The 20,732-nt window shown below is 40.2% G+C and overlaps 1 protein-coding gene across 1 annotated transcript in view; it reads right to left on the reverse strand.

Annotated features, from left to right (window-relative positions):
• Positions 1-12,334: 12,334 nt before the first annotated feature.
• LOC119649636 (hemicentin-1) overlaps positions 12,335-20,732 on the reverse strand; it is a 577,621-nt gene continuing 569,223 nt past the window's right edge. Inside the window, exon 8 of the mRNA XM_038051886.1 lies at positions 12,335-13,290. Coding sequence (XP_037907814.1) covers positions 13,115-13,290 — 176 coding nt within the window. The 3' untranslated portion in view covers positions 12,335-13,114. The remainder of the gene's footprint in view (positions 13,291-20,732) is intronic.

The following is a 20,732-nucleotide window of genomic DNA, read 5'->3' on the forward strand; positions in this document are numbered from 1 at the left end:
CGTCACGAACAAACCATCTCTGTCGGGTAATAGATGGCTTTGTGCTTTTTGCAAGAAGGGTAAAAGGGATTACTCTTGCGATTATCATTACAGCCCGATCAAAGGCAGTGCGATTGGCAAACGTCATCAGCAAAGCTCCCCGCATCTGCATTTATCGCCGCGCTCTAACTCAGAACGAACTGTGTTAAACCCATAAGATAGATACACCATCCCCAGCATTCGATATTAGCCGACTTAAGTCCGAGACTCTAACTGCAGCCATGTTCGCTGCTGCTTTGATTTGCTCGAAAAATATCATCAGTACTATACTCACCGACCGATTTGGGGTGCAGAATCGGGATTTTCTATCCGGTCAAGATGATTGCTTCGATTTTTTCCAAGGCTGAAACCATGGGCTGACATCTAGCTGTTTGCCCGTCGCATCAACACGCCAAGTCGGCTTTGAGCCTGTTCAACTATGCGTGCAGCAACATCATCCGCATGATTGATCAGACCTATTGACTATCTTTGGAAGCGTTCCGGCCGTAGAATGAATCCCTGTGCTACCCCCGACGTGATCTTCATCTCCTCTGGTCTTCCAGGGCTTCATAGACCAGGGAGCGCTATTTCATATAATTCCTCAATATTCGCAAGAGATAGCTCGGCACGCGGATTAAATTTTCTAATCTGCCTAGCACATCTGTCCATCTTACGGAATTGAAGGCATCCCATACAACAAGCGTCATGAGGAACACTACTCGTCGAGATCGACGGTTGTGTACCTCAGCTCGATGAATAACCATGCCCAAAAGCCCAAAAGTGATTTAGTCTACTACAGATGGCCTTCAAGAACAGTTTCCCCGCTGTGTCAAGCATACACAGCGGTCGTTATCCTGCCACCATAGTGTTTTCTTTGATTTGCTGATCGGCGCGGTCTCCCCATCTTGGAGCAACAAGAAAAAATGCCTTCTTCAATGCAAGCGTTAAATGCCTCGAGTAGTAGATCTGATCAATGGTGGAACACCAGTTTAGATACTTCTACCCGGAATACCATAACGACCTGGTGCCTTCATGCGTGTGAGAACTGCCTCTTTAAGATCTTTCATGACACTGGTAATGGGCAGATCTCGACGAATACCCTGCTGTTTCCGTCAAGCCGTTCGGGATATTAAGGGAATATTGCCTGTACAATGCGATACATCTGGTCGGTATTAAGTATGCAGGCTTTCCGCAGAGCCCAGATTTTCTGGGTGGCAAGTTTATAACCGAGTCCCCATGGATCCCTATTTACCCCGGCTCGCTTTGCATCCTTCAAAGCCTCAAGCTTGTGTTGAAAGTCCGGGATTGTCTCAATCAGTGTTAGCTAAACGGTGAAAAACGATATCCCTAAATAGTGAATCCAGAAAAAACCATCCTCTCAGCCTTGGTCAAGAACTCGAACTCGGGTGTCGTTCCCAACTCAAACGGCAACGGTACCTGATAAGTCGAGATTGCATGAAAGTATTGTTCGTTGGTTGGCAATAGATCAGCTTTTACTCCGCAGCGAACTGCACCAGCAACTCGTGAGCAATTGCACTCCGGTGCATGTTAATTTGCAGGTTCAAGATCATATTAGCCCAGTTCTTGTCAATGCTGTCACAAAACACGCCACGATCCCTGCAGGGGCCGCAAATCTCCTTTTTTTGCAAGTCATCTCTTTGTGATTTACCTGGCCGCATCTATAGCATGCTTTCCTCCTGTCGAAGTTTAGGAGTGTTAGGAAATCCTCAAAAAGTCTTCCAGCCCGGATTGATATATTAAGAGGCAGACATAAATACAAATAAATTATGAAACGACTTCATCTTCTTGCGAAATCTAATAAAGAGTGTGAGTATATTGTGAGTCAATAATGATGAGAAAAAGTTCTAATTTACAACAAAATAACGTGATCCATCGCATCTATAGAACTCATTCATCGCAGTCAACAAAAACCTTCTCCCCCCATTGTGCGCGTGTTTTGAATCCCTGGCGTGAACTCTCGCGAAGGCTAAATTACGTATGTGCACCCTACAATGGATGTATGAATACATTATCTCTGATAACTCTAATCCCTAGTGTACAGTTTTCAGCCTGATTGCCAGTTACGCCATCGCTGCCTTAGGATTTCCTTAAATTAAACAGAAAATTAAAAGCAATCTAAAGTTGGTGGATGATTACACAAAATTATTCGTTGGCTGAAAAGCACTCGAAAAACACTTCTTCCGACTAATTTCGCTTAACAAGCACTTGGCAAAGAGTTTCGAAACAATTTAAATCCATCATTTCGGGCCACCATTGAGTAAATCTAAACTCACCCCCACCGCCATTGCTACAGCTATGAATGGCACAGTTGTCAAGTTAACCCTCTACCCTGCCTCCCAGTCCCACGAAACTTAGTTGCTAGCCAGGCTAAGTTGTTCGTGGAAAATTCTTCTTCACCGCATACGTACAGCCCGGGCCTCACTCACCCCCCAGTGGGGCTCAATTAAGCCGTGCCAGGGTAGCAAAAATTTCATAGAAGCGCTAGTTTGGTGGAGTCATTAAGCCTAGAAAGCAAAATGTTTTTAGTGCATGCATACGTATGTATATACGAGGCGCGTTAAATACTCCTTCACACGCCAATGCGTCGCTCTGCAACTAAAGTTACTAATTATGTCGTTACAAATTAGAGAGCTGAAAGTTGAAAATACTTTCACTTCGGCAGGAGGAAAAGGCTCTCGTAACCATTTACTAAGTAGCTAAAGAGCGTCCTGAATGCAAAAGGTGCATAATGGCTCATGTGGGTCCACAAACGTTGAACTTTCGCACATAGCACAGAGCTGGATTCGCAGATCCCAATAGCAGATCCAACGCCATCGTTTGCACTACTTTGAACTACTGTTTAAATCATAACATCGTACCGCTAAGTGGAATGAATAATCACTCTATGGCCAGAAAAGCATATTATACCGAAAACTGTTTCAGCCACATCCTCTGTTGATATGAGCCTGTTTCAAGGACTCCAGGGACGACGGGGAGTCATCACTGAAAATGCACCACCGCTCCTAATCAAGTAGTAATAAACACTTTGGATAATTATCCCGCTCGCTATGGATGCAGAACCAACTTTTGCATTAAAGCCAAAACCTTTTAAAATGCGGGGCGGCATCTCATGTATCCTCAACCCTTTTTAGTTAATGCATATTTTCAACGGAAGCAAGCGCCAGAAAGGTTTAAACTTTCAACTCAATGTTCACATGGCAAACAAATTTCGGCTAATCCGCAAATCTGAAAATGCATTTAGATTAATACAAAGCTGCAACTGCTAATGGAGTGAAATTTGAAGACCATAAAATGTTTTTGAATTTTCCGGAATATATACAAGCGCTGTTACTCCGCTCTGGTTATGTTAACCTCTTTACCACAGATCTCCATGCATAGCAACAAATTTAAGCAATATGCGTATATCAAAAGAAGGGTGAGTTGGAGGATTCTTGCTACATATCTTGCTTTCAAAATTTAGTTGACCTGCAATGAAGTGAAATGACAGATTCTCGATGAATAATTTTTGCAATTGAGCCTCCTCCATGCATACTTTAGTATCGAACCAAAAACGAACAACTACGCAACCGGAGAAAAGATACCGGAAAAACCCTGAAGTTCCTAAAAAAAATTGTGAGCGACAGTTCCGTCCAGGGCTGAGGCAACTCATCAGACGCTGCCTAACCTCTGCCCTAGGAGAAGCGTGTCCGAAAGTAGCGACAGGTGGTAATCGCTCCATTTATATATAATCGCAAATACGATATGAGTGCGACTTACATTGAAGTGAAATCCGTCGTAAGTTCAGGCTCGTCGGAGTCCAGAGTCCGCATCCACTTGATGACGAACCGAACCACTTGAGAAGCAGCTTACTTCCTCTCTTGTGGTTCACGATTATAAATAAATGGAACGATTACCACCTGTCATTACTTTCGGTCACGCTTCCCCTAGGTCGGAGGTGAGGCAGCGTCTGATGAGTTGCCTCAGCAATGGACGAAACCTCCAGTCACTTTTTTGATAAACTTCAGTGTTAAACCCAAAAAAGGGGAGTCCGTGGACCACAAGAGAGAAAGTAAGTTGCTTCTCAAGTGGTCCGGTCTGTCATCAAATGGTTGCCGACTCAGGACTTCCAGCATCCTCAATTGAAGTTCCTTCTTTGTCATAGTAGCTTGATTATGTTTTGATCGGCGTGACACATATCTTAAATTAAAATGAGTGTCTTAACCGAATATTCTTCAGGATAGGTTTTTCGGTTCTCCACTATAGTTGCGTTTTATCTATAGCAAATACTGCGCAGGTATTTAAGATAAAAACAACTGTTGACTAGGCAAACCTGCCTAGCCGAAAGCATACAATGCCAAAAAGCAAGTATTGATTTAGGGATACCACGAGTAAGTTTACCCGAGCTTAAACAATCAGGAGGGGAAAGCAATTTTCTGACGTTGCTATCCGAAATCTCCCTGTTTCCGAGCTTAAGCCAGTCCTTTTACAAGCTCTTGGCGTGGGATAAGTACGCTCGCCCTAAGTACGCGCAAGTGACGATGAAGTTTCTATCTTCAGTGTTTTCTCTAGCTGGAGTGCATAAGTTCTTTTGGCTTGAAGTCCAGTTGTTTGACACTCTTGGCTTTAGAGTTCCGGCAGTTGTGAGCTGGCTGGAAACCGAAGAACCTGATAGAAATAAAGAAGTTGACGTTTGACGTCGATAGTGAGAAGGTGGTCATTACTGCGGTAGATAACCTCATGTGGATCGGAATAAGGCTGCTCAAACGGCTGCCGGGTTTGAGTTTAAATGCTTGAATATGTGTAGCTCTTCGAAACTGAAGAGCTTCTGTGCAACAACATGTCTAAAAGTTGGAATTGCCTTGATAAGTTCGATGTGGCGACGTCGGCCTTCTACAAATGATAGTGGACTGGAGTCTCTCGCATGCAATTCGAATCATCATGCCGAAAAGTATATCTACTGGACAGGCCAGGAGATCTTTAGTAGCAGATCGGAAGACATACTAGTTGTACATGGTCACGGAGAAACCATTGGACTATATTGTTTGACTGAGAATGATACGACGTCACACGCATCTGGTTGACGTCTAGGAGCTTGGCCAGATCGGGGAGATACGCTAACTCGAACTGGTCACTTAGATTACATTTTGGGTGGCAAATGTAAGACACAGATATACTGCAAGAGTAGAAGCTTATTGGTTAGGTAGTCGACTGGCAATAGAATGCCTAGAAAACTGATGATTGTAGGACACAATTGCAGCTCCTGTACGTTAAACAGTTTACTCAGATCGATTTGTAGCTGGTCAAATTGGGAATGTAGAACTATAGTTTCCTAAGGCGATGCAATTTTACAGTCCGAGCATTGAGGTTGGAAGATACACAAAATCTAAATAAACGTCCTATCTAGGTAAAGCATTGTCCGAGCGTTGCTGGCCATGTAGACCAAATACTGATGATCGGTGAAGACCGTGTAAGAATGGCACCGCTTCATAGCAGCGAAATCAGCAAGTAGCTCCCGATTATGGTTGCTATAGCGTTTCACACTGTACAAAACTTTTTTGAAAAAGATTGTCAATAGGGCAAGTTCGGGAAATTCTTGATCAACGACAATGCCAACGGTAATAATAGAGCCGTCTGCTTTTCGGTTTAACGTGACGTTTAACTTCTTGCTGTTTCGGAACGCATTTTCCGCCTTGTCTCTCCATGCTAAATGGCCTTTCTAAACCTTTACGAGTAGGTCTTTGAGAAGCTCCTTCAGAAAAATATGGCATCGCAATCGCTGACGTCAGGTATGGTAACGGAACGTTATTCGGATTGGAAAATATTGCTGCTAATCAAGAAATTATCTAGTTAGGACTAGCTGTTTCTTGTTTTGAGTGTAGAGAGAGCGGGGATCATATTTCTGGCAACATGGAAGGTGGGTAACTAACAGCAGAACGGTGGCGGCTGTTGTTGTTTACATACGAGTATAATTTTAGTAGTTGATGATTTCCTGCTAGCGCCAACAAGAATGTCGTTCAACGGCGAGGATAGCCTGGTGAATGGCGACATTTTGATCTAGCTGCTGAGCGTATTTGCGGATATGTGAGCTGAACTGGAGAATCTAGGCAAGCTTTTGAACATTCCTCGCCAATACACCTTGAACGAGATCAGAATATTTATGCTTCCCTCACAATTGACGGATTTTGGACTTTCGTTGGAGTCTTGAAACAATTTTAACCCATTAAAAGCAGCTTTTTGCGAGAGGAACAGACGTGAAAAATTATCAGCCACGATTTTCTAACTTCACCTTTACTGTGGTCATAGGTTTTTAGCCAGGAAACTAGGTATGTACAATTTTGAACCCTTAATGATGATTCTAATGGTGACATCTTAGACTCTATAATTACCACCGGTTTCGATAGCATCGTGTGTCTTGTGTGTTATAGCCTTGAATTTGCAGAGAAGCGACAGTTTTGACCTAGTATAACTTTGTTAGTAATAGTGCGATTTTTACCAAATTCAGCAGAATCATGCTCTATTATGTAGCCTACATTGCTGCAAAATTCGTAAATCTAGGGTGAACTTAAGGGGGTTTTGCTGTCAATTACAAAAAATTATAGTAATGTACTATTATTAACTTTATTTGAACAGGTATCGGTATGGAGGGTGTTTCGGAGCCTAGACCCCATATAGTGGTAGCCCCCTGATTTTTTTCAGATTTTTCGGTTAGGTAGTTTCTGAGAATGGGTTCGTTAAAAAAATGATCACTTTCAACCCACCGCACTCCCCACCTTTCTAGCAAATAACAAAACGAAAACCGGCTTCGAAAAGTACTTATCGAGACCTTTCATTTGATACCCCACATAACTATATTTGAGGAAAAAAAAATTTACACGCCCCTTTTGCATGTAGGGGGATCCTCCCTTAAATTCGACGTAAAAGGATGTAACTCACTATATGCGTGAGCGTTCACAGTTCCCAACTTTCTACCAAATTTGGTGTCAATCGCTACAACCGTCTCCAAGAAAAATGCGTGTGACAGACAAACAGACAGACAGTAAACCGATTTTAATAATGTTTTGTGTTTACACAAAACCTTAAAAAGGGGGGGCGCGTGTACATTTTTTTCATGGAATATAGTCGGGTAGGGTATCAAATGGAAAATCTCAATTAGTACTTTCCGAAACCGATATTAGTTTTGACATTAAATGCAAAGAAACGGGGCTCTGAAAAGGGTCAGTTATTTCAAGGATCCGTTCTCAGAAACTGTCCAACCCAAATATCTGAAACCAAATGGTCATTACACGTGGTATTTAGGTTTCTGTTCAAGCTGCAAAATTAACCGGTCTTCACTTTTTAACTACAAGATACAAGATACAAAATAAGGCGGCAACATACATTTGAGAGAGATGTAGATTGCCGTAATTTCTGATATTAATATCTATTTTGCATCTATGCTGAAAATACTCGTACCCCCTTATTTTTAAAGTCCGCAAGGCAAGCAAAGGGCTTTTAAATAAAGACATTTGAACTTCAAAAACCATACAATAAAATCAAATGTAAGCCTCGCTCAATTCTGGAAGCAAGGGTTGCAGAACTTATTAAAGGGTATTTTTTGGTTATAGGATTATCATTCCATATTAGTACTTAGCGTGTACATTAGTGTATCGATTGCATCATCAATGACAACAAGGTAATTATTGTATCTGGTGGAAATCATGGTGAAGTTGTTCGGCATCCAAATTTAAGTCCTTACTCCGTTCGAGATGTGTAACAGAGATATCGAAAAACTGGAGGCTACACAAAGTGATGTGGATCGAGACGGAAACGCGTGTCATCTCAACAGAATAATCGTTATGTTGTCACCCCATGATTGAGAAATCGGCATCTAAATTCAGTTCAATTGGTAGAACACTAACAAGAAGTTCGGGGAGTTGGTGGACAACATGTCTAGTTGAAGAGTGTCAAGCTCCTCCCAAAGGTCTACAGAGGCCCAAAATTGTCAGCATCTCGGGGCTAAGTTTACGGAAAGGGAGTATAGCCTTATTTTCCAGGCGAATGTAGGAGGTGTTTACACGGGTATGTTAGTCAAGCAATTCAAAACGATTTGCACCGTGCATCTCAGCGAGACTAGCTTTTGACGGCGCACAGGAGGCTATTTCGCTTCAGAGGTCACTTAAAATTATTTTTTGGCATTTATTGATTTTACATGAACTTGGAAAAAATAAACTCGAAAACAAGCATACATTCATGTCAATCCTATTCTTCTCTATTGCTTGGAGTGGGTTCCACTGGAGAAAGGTTTTCTTTTTTTTGGAATTGTACTGCTCAGCAAAGTATGAGAACTGAGCAGTCTGTTCCTATTGCAGCTCTCCCGCAAAAAATGTTTTGCCGGTAAGGGCGAAAATGATTATTTCCTGTCTCAGCTACTGCCTTTAGGAGATAAAGCATGGTCAACCATTATGGTACCATACTTCAAAATCGTATGGATTGTCAAAGTCATTGTGCACCAGCATATATGATTTTCTGCAGTTTTTTCTACAAATTTCTCAAAGTTGTCTGAATCAATTTTGTATCCACTTGATAAAGAAAAGTAAAGTAAAGATTGTGATTTGTGGTTTTCATATTGGATATATTGAAATCATTCGACATTTGGCCGCATATATAGAACCTCATTTTTTACGCCGTGTTTGTTGCAGAATTGCAAGCCGTTACGTTGCCTACCGTAAACGCCAATGTGTGCTTTTTTTAGGCGTTCCGCGAGAAAATTTCGGTACTTTAGTTTTTTCTCAAATTTTTTATTTGCTTTTCTACAATATACAGTCGACTTCTTTATTTCTGACATCTTTAGTTCCTTGGGTGAAACGGATTCGTCTTGGCCGGCAATATCTTGTATCTTTGGGTTCTGCCAAATGATCTTCTTTTAGCCACCAATATTGGATGTGAGACGCAGGGGCACAAGCGAACCTGAAAGATGTTTTGCGTCACTTTGAAATTTTTGTATAAAAGTTTGTTGTCGTGAACCATTAGATCCCTATTTTAACAACAGCTCTAAATTGGATCTTTCTTCTTGACTAAATAATACGAAAATACTTCCAAACCCGCGTACACGAGTGATCTTACAAATCTTACAAATTAATTTCAACACACGTTTCGTTAACTATTATCAATCCTCTCACAGATAGCACTGTTTGGCCTGTGTTTTTTAAGGATATGCTTTTGAGTAGAAGCAGTGAAAATAATATCCTTTATTAGTTTCAATACGTCCCTATGTCCTGCAGCAGGCTAACTCATTTGGGCAGCATAGGTTAACTGATGGCATGATATTTCTTCTCTGAAAGTGAAAGGCTGGGCCTTTTCATTGTTCGGTTTTATGTTCACTTTGAGTCAGCTCGTTTTTCTTTAAAGAGCATTATTCCTTGCAGCCAGCGACTACCTATTTTTTAAAGGTGGTCTTTTAAAACCACAAATTTGTCCTCAATTTTCTTTTTCGAACATTCCTTGAAAACTTCTTGCAGTGATTTATGATTAGTACCAAAATCCTTTGCAATCCAGCAATTATAGGTATTCTGAAAACAAAAACCTTTGAAATTAGAATCTTACTCCAGTTGAAATCAGTGTATACGCCGAATCTATTCCTTGATCCATATAGAGAAGTTCGAAATAAAACAACCATTTATTTTTTAATATTTTATAAAACTTATATTTTAAAATATACTTCTATATAAAAATAGAATAAAATTTGTTTGTTTTCAACATAAACATATAGAGACACATATTATTTACGGCGACACTTAAAAAAGAGAAAACCTAAACTATAAAGACGAAAAAATTATAACACTAAACTTAGAACAAAATTTCAAATGAACTACATAATAAACCATGACACAAGGACATGGAGGTCATTCAATTTCCTTTTATTTAAAAAAAAAAGAAATCTGATTTAAGTATTTTGTTCCGTTTTTTTCTTTTGCAATTCGTTATCTGTATTAATGTATTATTTAATGCCTCACGTTGGGGCGCATTTCTTTTCACACAAAAGTTAGTTTTTTTATTTCTCTCTCACTTCATTCATACAAAGTAATTTTATAACATTTTCGTTGAAAGGAAAACTTAATGAATATTCAAATAAATTCATAATTAACTAAATGTTCTAATTAGACAAAAAAAGAAGGGAACTAATGAAACAATCAATTCAACTGTTGGTTTTCATCCTTCGAAAGACAATCAACGAAAGTTGAATGGTTCGTGTGAAATTATAATAGTTTGTTGCTATTTCGTGGTCGTCTTTTATCTAATGTGTAGTGTCGGAAGTGATATTCTGTCTGGTACAAGATAGATAAATCAGCGAGAGGATGAATCTATTGTGGATTTTCAAACAATGAAGTTGAATAAATCTGATTCGTAACTAAACTGATCGAGATTCTGGTCTTATCATAGTTTGCACTTTTATAAAAGAAAATTCGTATCTTTATTTGATAGAGATTGAATTACATTCGAATATCGTTTCATGTAAATGTATTCTCTCAAAATAAAATGGATTTCGTTAAAACACTTCGATATAATTTGTTTCCACTTTTAACAATTTCCGGTTGTAAAAAAGTATCTCCGAATTTTGAGTACATTTAGAAATATCAAGTAATGACAAAGTGAGTTTTATTGCGGCAGTATTTATGTGCATTTGTTTTGTGTGGTCTATTTTTTGTCGTTTTTTTTCTCTTAAAGATCATTTAAAGCTCGAAGTACTTCAGAGAGTGGGCGGGGGGACAAACTATTGGAAGAAAAATGCTTCGTTTACACGAAAGAATTTGCTAAGAAATTATTCTTTGAAAAAACAAAAAAGATTACAAACAAGTTAAAAATGTTTATAATCATAATATAAAAATAATTACTAACTACGCTCCTAAGATTAAATTTCTTTTCATCAATTTACAAGCTAAGGGTGGATTCGTTCAAAATACAAATTTACAAGTTGAATTTCATTTTATCCTCGTTTTTTTATACGATTTTCATCTTTTTTTTCCTCTTTTCATTGAAAATCCTGTTTTATCGTTAATTGTATTCCATTTATATCATAGAATTACTCCTATTAAATTTACTGAATATCTTTATAATATTTATTTAATTTCATTTGAAAGCAGTCACATTTTATATTTCCTTTCTCATATATATTTATATAAATTTAATTTAATAGTTTTCAATTTAATTTTATTTTGTTGTCAATAGGTACTAAAATAAAAAGTAATATCCCTATATAGTTTAAGATCATTTTTTGTTGTTTTTTACTCATTTTTTTTCCGTTATTTTAGCGTGTGTGTGTGTACGGGTGTATCTTATAAACTGCATTATTTCAGAACAGTGGAAAGTTAAGGTAGTAACAGATTCGAGAGGAAAACAATGAAGTAGAAATGATGCGATGAGCTCCAGAGGACTAAAATGGGGGACAGTGTGTCATTGTGAATTTGTGCCAATGCGTGAATATGTAATAACATATTCTCACTTAAGACATAACAATTATTTCTAAATTTTTCTTTCCTTCAATCTGTTAAGTACATTTTACGAGATTTCTGTTATCGTTTTTTTTGTATTTTTTTGTTTGTCAGTATATTGTAGACTCACTCACATTTTAAAGGGTGCGTGGATAGTTCCTTACGGTTACCTTAGGCTCTATTTAAACATGAATTTGCAAACGAATTTTAGTAACGTGCTCTTGAATGACAATATTCGTAGTTTTTTTTTCTCGAGATTTCTCGGTATTTAAATATCAAATGTGTTATTCCCTTCACTATTAGGCAATTTCACAAAGTTAAAAAGAATGAAACAAATATATTTGCGCGGGAGTTTTAAATCACAACAACAATTGATTCTTGAGGACTTGAGCCAATTTGAAGCTACTCGAAGCTAAATTCGTTCGTTTTTTTGAGTGATATGAATGGAGGGAGAAGCGATTTTGTCCACGGATCTGTAGCAATACAGCCACGAATGGGCGTAGAGTTTAATCTAAAATGGCACATTAAGACGCGATGCAATTGCTACAAACTCGTGATATTTTGCACAGTCAAGATAGTCCAGCTTTTGAACTAGATAGTCAAGAAAAAATAAAATATAGAAAAAGGATTCACTTTGCGATTTTCTAGGCTGGAATCTCTATGAAAAAAAAAAACGAACTATAGCCAACTGGAAAATAGAGGACTTGAAAAATTGGTCTAATTTTGGGGCAGCAAACTCAACTGATTGTAAGAGAAATGAATATTCTGCAGGATTGCTTTGACGGACTCCTCCATTTAAGTGTGTTTTCCTAATTACTTTGCCTACAAATCGTGTCATTTCAAATTGATTCAAATCAGAATCCGATATATATTTTCACCACCTAAAATAACAGGCTAAAAAGATTCAATAGAATTTAAAAATTTAGCAAATTTCTCGTTTTCTTTTTTACAAACATCGATCATTTACATTGTTTTCAATATCCTTAAATTCTCCTTAATATTTTCTGAAAAGTTTTTTCCTTATCAATTTTTCGATACTTTTTTTTAATCAATTTTACACGTTCAGTCTGCGATTTTTTTTTTTCAATTTTTACTTTCTGCTCTAATTTTAAATAATATCCAAATTTTTTTTCGTTTCTTTGATCTAAATACATACGTATATATTTATGGTAGTTCTTACAGATAATTTTCATTATTCTCCTTTAATTTTTATTCCTTCAAATTAAAAAAATCGTAGTCTCGACACATCTACAATCGATGAAATCAAAGAAAATATTGAAAATGCACATTGAATCCTATCTGAACCCTATTTGGAGGGATAAAAAATGTTCTGTTTGCAACGAAACAGAACATGAAATTCCTTAAGACATTTCTCTTTTTGTAAAGTTTACCTTAAATATTAGATAAATTCATCCTCGATATTCTCAATTTACGTGAGATCATATCAATTATATATTAATATCTTTTTTTTTACTTCTTCGTTTATGTGTATGTGATTTCGTTTTGTATAAGATGTTTTCTTGCTCTATTTGTTTCAATTCTTCTTGTTCAGTTCACACAATTTTGTTTTATTTGATTTAATATCGTCAAGAGCACGTTTCGTTTGCGAAACGCACCCTAGGCATATCTCAGACTATTATTTCACGTATGACACGTCGATTTCTGGAATTGGGCGTTGAGTATCCACTCTCTAAGCTTTCGTCGTAGCTTAGCGACATGTGCTGTTGCGGTGGCTTCGAGTCGTCCTGTTCCATTTGTTCCATGTAGGGATCAGGTAGACCGCTGACATCGTGATATGGTGAGTCTGCAAGGAAAGAAAATATAGAATTAATTTAAAATGATATCGTCTGACTAATCTAGGGATAGACAGCGATTAAATCTAACTCTGTAAAGGAATTCTGTAATCTACCAAGGTACCAACGTACTCTCGCTGAAAACGCCACAAAATGTTCCAGCCACATTTTTTTTTTAAACTGGACTTGACGGGAACTCTAGTGATGGCTACCCGAAATACACCACCACGTCGCTGACAATTTCCGACCCCTTGAGCCGTTACTACAACCTTATCGATGTAGGGGTTGAAGATTCTGTCCGCTCCATATCCCAGAATCATAGTTGAACACCGACTTCGTTAAAACGCACGGCGGTAAAGCCCTCATCGCTCCATCCGTATGGCTACAGGTAGATAGGCATGAGTCTAGGATTTCGAAGATTGTTTTTAAACTTTTTGCCAAGATTCCTCCAAAAATCAGCAATATTTCTGCCACCCAGACCCAACCCGTTGGGGAGTTCCGTCCCCACGTACTTGAGGAGGGCGATCAGACCCGAGTCTGCAAGGGACTCATTTGAAGTGGCTCTGCCACGAAGCCTTACCGGAGGTTATCTGGTACCATGGGAACCGGGATGGCCCTCTGAGCGCATATGCTCCAGGAGAATTCCTGGAGGATGTGTTCTCGGCCCGGTTATTTGCGGTTGGCCCCCTAGTGGGAGTTTCATGGTGGTTGTGGTTATGCCTACATCGCGGGCAGAGCTCCTCGGAGCTCAAGCGTGGAGTTGCGCTGTACAACTCGGGTGCCGTATTCCTTAGTTTCGGCAGAGGTGTTAGATAGGCCTCGCATCCACTGGTATGAATGCTGAGCCTGCACTCATTATAAACCAGGACCGCTGTGCTTGCATGGCGGGGCTCTGATTGTGGTCCCAAAATCAATCCGTGTCCGAAGACGACCGTGGGATTATGCCTTCATGGCAGGTACTCGCGTTAAACCCCCAGGACTTTCATGCCACCCAGACCCCCCAACCTATATACCATTTTGAAGCTCAGACCAGCCCCCAATAGTAGTGATCACGAATTAAGCTCCATTATAGAGAATATCAGCAATCCCATCTTAGGTGGAAGCTTCCTATGCTACTATGGATTGCTAGTTGATCTACGAGGTTAGACAATTAAGTACCCATTACTTAATTGATGATTGATTCCATAAAAACCGTATATTTGAAAATTATTCTACAACTCTACCATCCCCTTCAAAATAGTCCCCTTGGGCAGCTAGACAGCGATTCCAGCGCGTTTTCCACTCTTCGTAACATTTCTGGAAAACTTCGACTTGGATGTCCGCGAGTAGCCTCGTCACGGCCCCTTGGATGTCTATAATTAACTCAAAATGGGCTCCTTTGACCACCGATTTTGTTCTAGGGAACAAAAAAAGTCACAGGGTGACATATTGGTCGAATAAGGCGCTGTTGCAACACGGCTTTGGCGTTTGGTTTCCAGAACGTATTGGAAAAACCAGCTCTCATCGTCTGTAATAACTCGATCAAGCAGCGTGCGATGATTTTCCACTTGTTCCAAACAATCTGCTGTGACGGTCATTCGATGCTGCTTTTACTCCGCAGGAAGGTTCTGTGGAACCATCTTCGCGCACAACTTTTTCACTTTGAAATCCCCTGATAAAATTCTGCTGGTTGATTCACGGTTCATACCCAGTTCCGGACCAACATTCGAAATGCTTAACGCCGATCTTTACATATTAAGGCGCGCACACGCTGGGCATTCACGTCAGTCCGCACCTCGACTGGTCTCCCACTCCGCGGCTCGTCTTCCACGCTTTCATGCCCTTCCTTAAACTCTTTATGCCATCGAAACACCTGGGCACGACAAAGAACACTATCACCATACACCTTTACAATTTTAGCGTACATTTTCGAAGCTGTTCTGCCCAACCTGGTGCAAAATTTTATCGCAATGCGTTGCTCTAGATTTCGTTTCTCCATTTTCGTGACGAGCACCACCCACACACGTCTACTCAACACAATACAGCAGGCGAACTAAACAAGCTAGAACGATTGTGAATACATCAATGGAGAGGGGAAAGATGCCGGGGAAGGGGAAGGGAATTTGAAGGTTGCAGACTTACCACAAGCGCAGCAATAAAATCAGTCTCATTATTATTGTCTAACCTCGTATACAACAGACCCCTCATTAACATCACAATCTCCTTTAGTTTATCAGGAAGAATATCTTCCTGTACGTCCAACACCCTTTAATCATTTTTGCAGACAGTGTCGACCCACGTATTCGGGGGATTCTTAAAAAAATACAGCAACATTACTATCGAGCATTAAGCATAATTTGCCACTACAGAAGCTCGCGATTACTCGGAGTATTTGCACACCTTCAAACAGCTGATCATGATGAATTTCGGACTATGGCCATCATCGTCCGTGCTTCAGACATTGCTGTAGACACTGGCCTTCGCTAAAAGTTGAACCAAATCTGGCAGCCGTTGAGCTTCTTTCCCAAACATCAAAATCCCCGCGCATGGAACTAGATTACTCCCGGTCATGAGTTATTAACCGCGTAACTCGCAAAAACATATTTCCAATATTTCTTTGAAAGCAAGATGTTTACAGTGTTCACGAACCCGACAAAGCCTCGTTTTGCCATCTGAGCTTTATCAGCCAGTTCACTTCCGATATTCAATACGGAGAGGATAAGGAAGACGTGACGTCAGGTGTTGCAGAGGCTAAGATCCTCACCATTAGTAATTTTTCGGCAGATGCAGAGGTGCAGATGGAGGAAACAGTTCTTCAGAGCTTCAAGGGCAAGCAAGAACTCCAAATGCACATTTAGGGAGTTTCCAATCTTCAACCCAATATCCAGAATATGGTGCGAGACCACAGACAAGGGACCAAGGCCCATTTGTTGCGGACGATTCCCACAAGGAAGCATTTCACGACGTTTACAATATATTGCAGCCAGGTATCCGGCCAACGAATCGGTAAGTCACCGCAAAGTATTTCTGGTATTGCATGCCACAAGTGGAAGACTACCCAAGATGTGAGAAAAGAGGCGGGGGTGGCGTGATCCGTCAGTCCAACAAATGCCCCCAAAAAATCCGTCTCAATTTAATTGATTGTTTGCTAGGCTCGGCTAGGCTAGGCACGGTATCAGATACTGCCTCAAAATCATCGATGGGTTTATGTAGTGGCCAGAGGCAACACCTTTGAATTTCTGCAAAGAGAGATTGGACTCCACGCTTCGGTGTACCGTTAGTTATAATCACCGACTGGGAAATGCAGCTCGGATCCTCGCTTTTCACGGAGATAGACAAATTCCTAGCTTTCAAACGCCTACGGACAACCGCGTATCACCCGCGCCTTAACATGACCGGATTGTTGCGTCTACTCAAGGAGACAATCCGGAAGTTGAAACCATCACCATTTGCCGACCAGCTAAAAACGTGGTCCACGTGCCTAGGGATCTAGAATCTTACACGCATGTCCTAATTTGGATGGATACCTTCCGGAGGCTACTGAACCCACCTTCAAGGTCCCTGAGCGAGGCCCACACCATTTTAACCTCGACGCTGGATGCACACATAAGAGGATTTCCCTGACAAAAATATTAAAGGACACCACAGAACAATTTTCAGAAAGAACAAAACACCGTCATCGACATCAAGAGCAGAACCTCAGCACCGTAAAATCTTATTGTGTGTTTGACGAGCTATTCGAAAGATTATTCGCTGTGAAATATTTCATCCCAACCAAACCTTAACTGCGAAATATACTGTGCTTAGATAGACCGTCTCAGGCCGGCTTTGAAGCAAAAACGTCCAGATGAGGTAAACAAAATGGAGTAGGTTCGAACTTGGCCGCATCACATTTTTACTTGTGTTGCTCTTTGGATAATGATTTAAAAGGAGAGGAGCTCCTATGGGACTTCCCGACACACCCGCATTCATTCTCTGCCATATGGCGTCAAGTGCTCTTCGGCAAGCCTTTCTTCCCCGAAGAAAGTACAACCAGGAAAGGGGGGACATTCATTTTAACAGGCGGCGTCTGAGCTGAGGAAGCCTAATTTCTCGACGAAATCCACACGATTTCCGGTGGGGATTGAGTGCTGTGGTGCGTGGCGAACACACGCAATTGTGAACGTTCTGGAAAGTGTCAATTTTTGACAGTCAGAAGATTGTTTTTTAAAGACATTTGGATAAGAGAGTTGAAAAAATGTGAAGTAAAAAGATATTACAGGAACAATCCTTTGCAAAAAACGCTCTTTTTTTCTAACCCTGAAAGAAAGTGCTACGAATTCAAAGTCCTGTTGGAAGGGACCATTAAAGTAGGAATCGTTGATACCTAGTCTCAGCCTTGAAAGCGATGCGCGTCTTCGACATGAAAGTAGATAAAATTCATTTAAGGCAATGGTTCTTTCCACATTCTTTATTGTAGGAGTTCGATTTTTTCGCGATGAGGAAAGATGAACCGGAAATCAACTCTGGAAGACCAAACAAGCTTAGAACTTTGAATCGTTGACGATATTGAAGAAGGAGAAAATAACTGTTGCTCGACTATCCGAGACTTATCGTGCATCGTACCACCATTGAAAGAAGACCCCGACCCCTGAGTTGCGTTGGGAAATATGATTCTTGGGATCCGTATGAGTTATCACTCAGAAACAAGGGAGGAAGGAATAGGCAAAAATCGGAAGCAAAAAATCTTGAACATCGAGAAACATTTGAAATAATAGCGAAACACCCCCATCGGCATCAACAGCATTTTACATTCATAAGTCTTTATTGTGTATTTGGTGGAATTTCCGAAGGATTATTCACTGGAAGCTATTATCACGCAACCAAATCCTAACCTAACCCAGCAAGAATATCTTGAAGCAACATTAAAAAAAGATGTCCATACTTGGTGAGTAGAGGTGACGTCATATTTCGCCATGACAACGCTAGGCCGCACCTGCTGTACTCACTCAGAGGAAAATCGCGGAGTTAAGTCGGCAACAGCTGGCCTAACCCCAATATTCGCCTGATCTTGTCCCTATCTGTTCACATTTTATAAAGATATGTAAATATCCTTTGGGATATATACTACAAGTACACAATCCGGTACCACTCTTAGATTCTAGGGTAGTGCTCGAGACCTATGCTGGCTTAATATTTGGATGTCAGAAGACTCCGTGGAATGCATGACCAATTTATGCCGCAATTGCACCACAGAAGTTAGGATACCTCGCCTCACCAGTTGGAGACCACCAGGAATATCATCATTGGTGGCACTTTGTTCCAGCACAGAGTCCGTAAAAAGGAGCCAATGGAGTTTTTTGTCACGCCCCGAAGGGTAATCATAAGTTCAAGAAAAATAGGAAACTGAAGGCTCTTATTGCCGCTATGAGTAAGAGGCAAAAGGTGGCTAAAATAATAATGATTTTGCTACCATAACGCATCACGAAGAAATTTGCAAGTAGTCGCAAGTGCTTTGGGGGTCCTGTGAGGGTAGTTAACGGTCGACTCCTCATCCACGATGGGGAGCAATATAAGAGAAAAAGGGAAATTTCACTACGGTTCTTTACTCTAAAGCATCTGGTGGAATTCCACCTCTCGTGGTTGAAATGGTTGGTCATCTTAACATGCGGATATGAGCTGCTCGTCCAAACAAAAGTGAAGTCATTTCGGCCATGAACGTATTAAAGTGAGACAAGACTGCTAGGATTGTTGATCTCCCCTGGAACTCTGCTTGCAGTTCCTGTAATATTTGGAGAGTTATAACCTCTCCTTTTCAATGTTGCCAGTAAATTGTGGGGCACAGTCCTTCCAGTATGATAGCTGCTACTAAATTAATGTGAATGGTTTGAATTAACCATATGAAGAATATAAGGCGCCAATCAAGCAAATTTTTGCCTTTTTTAAACAATGTTCTTCAAATGTCTCTAGGATTTCGCGGGAAGTCCATAATCTTTCTTTACTCTTCTATGGCACTCGTTTCCAGGACAATCCACTCCTAAGCCATCCCGGTATAGTGACTTCTAACGTATGATATATCCACCAGCGACTTGACATATGATTGTCATTGGTATTTACTTCAAACGCCAACGTAGGTCTTCATTAGACATCCTGTCAGTGATAGTACTTCGATGATATGACACAAACAGGTATCGATAGAGACGTCTAGCTCGTTATGACATTCCCTTTTAGGGAGACGGCAAAAAAAAGCATATCAAGTTGATTACTGTCAACCACCAGGGTAGAACTACACATCTATTGGAAAATTGACGCCTACTGAATGTTTAGGTTTACCCGCTCCTGAATATAGACTTACAATAGAGCTTGTCGACATGGGAATGAGCATCGACTACTAGAAGAAAGACAGTAATTCGTTCCTCCCCTACCCCACTTCAGACGGATCACTAAAAATATCGACCGATAGTTCACCTTCGAGAGGGTGACAGTCCCCAAGATTCTAATTGTTAATCACATGCTTACCGCGAGCTTATTCTAAAGTACCCTTGAATATGAAATGTCAAAAAATGTTGCTTCAATAGCGATTGATTGGACGATGAATTAGTTGAGGTCTCCGGAGGACTGCGGGAAAGCAAAATTTGTTTGAAAACTTTCGGGGGAATTCAAATATGGCTGACATAACTTTAACCCAAAACATTGTAATAAATAAATGTTGATAGGGTGTATAATTTATAGTGTCCACGTCAATGAGAAAACCCCGGGCCCATTTAATCTGAATGGTTTCAAGGCAAAAAATGCGGACAAACAAATGAACTGTCTTTGTAAAGTATATATTCTACTTCAAATCAGAAATGCAGGGTTTATTAAAAGATTCAATTTCCAAAGCATAGGTGCTACCTTCTAACTTCATACCAAAGGCGCCAGCTACAGAACTGCCACGAAACCTACTATGATATATTTATCCCTGGTTCTAGTCCCAATGAAGCCACATCCGCTTATGAAAACTGAATAACTCAGGTAGGACCGAAACTAATTGTTCAAATTTTAAAACCATAAAAACAGCACAAGCACCCCAAACTATTCTAATTTTCTCTTCGAACACGCAGTTCAAAGATCAACTGCTGAGTCGCTATCCTACTTCTACTTTGCGAGCAACCTGACTAGAGACAACAATGACATAATCGTCCCCAGAATGCCTGATCATTCAAGAATGACTCCCTTCGTCCTTCCAGATTCCCATAGTGGAACCAACACCGCCAAATTTGGGAATGCCAGTCCTGAATGACAATGCGACCATTACACTTCGCTTCATAAGAAACATATGTCTTCGGATCGCTATTAGCAGTAGGAATGAGAGATCTTAAAGGGCTGCTTATCAAGCAACAAACACCAAGTTCAGAAACTACGCACTTTTAAATGTGTGCCCTGAAAGAAAGCCGTGTGAATATCTAAAACAAGATAATAGAAAAGCGAAGTGACAACTGGGACCAAAACCTTG

This window comes from Hermetia illucens, chromosome 1 (assembly GCF_905115235.1).
Source record: "Hermetia illucens chromosome 1, iHerIll2.2.curated.20191125, whole genome shotgun sequence".
Classification (NCBI taxonomy): domain Eukaryota; kingdom Metazoa; phylum Arthropoda; class Insecta; order Diptera; family Stratiomyidae; genus Hermetia; species Hermetia illucens.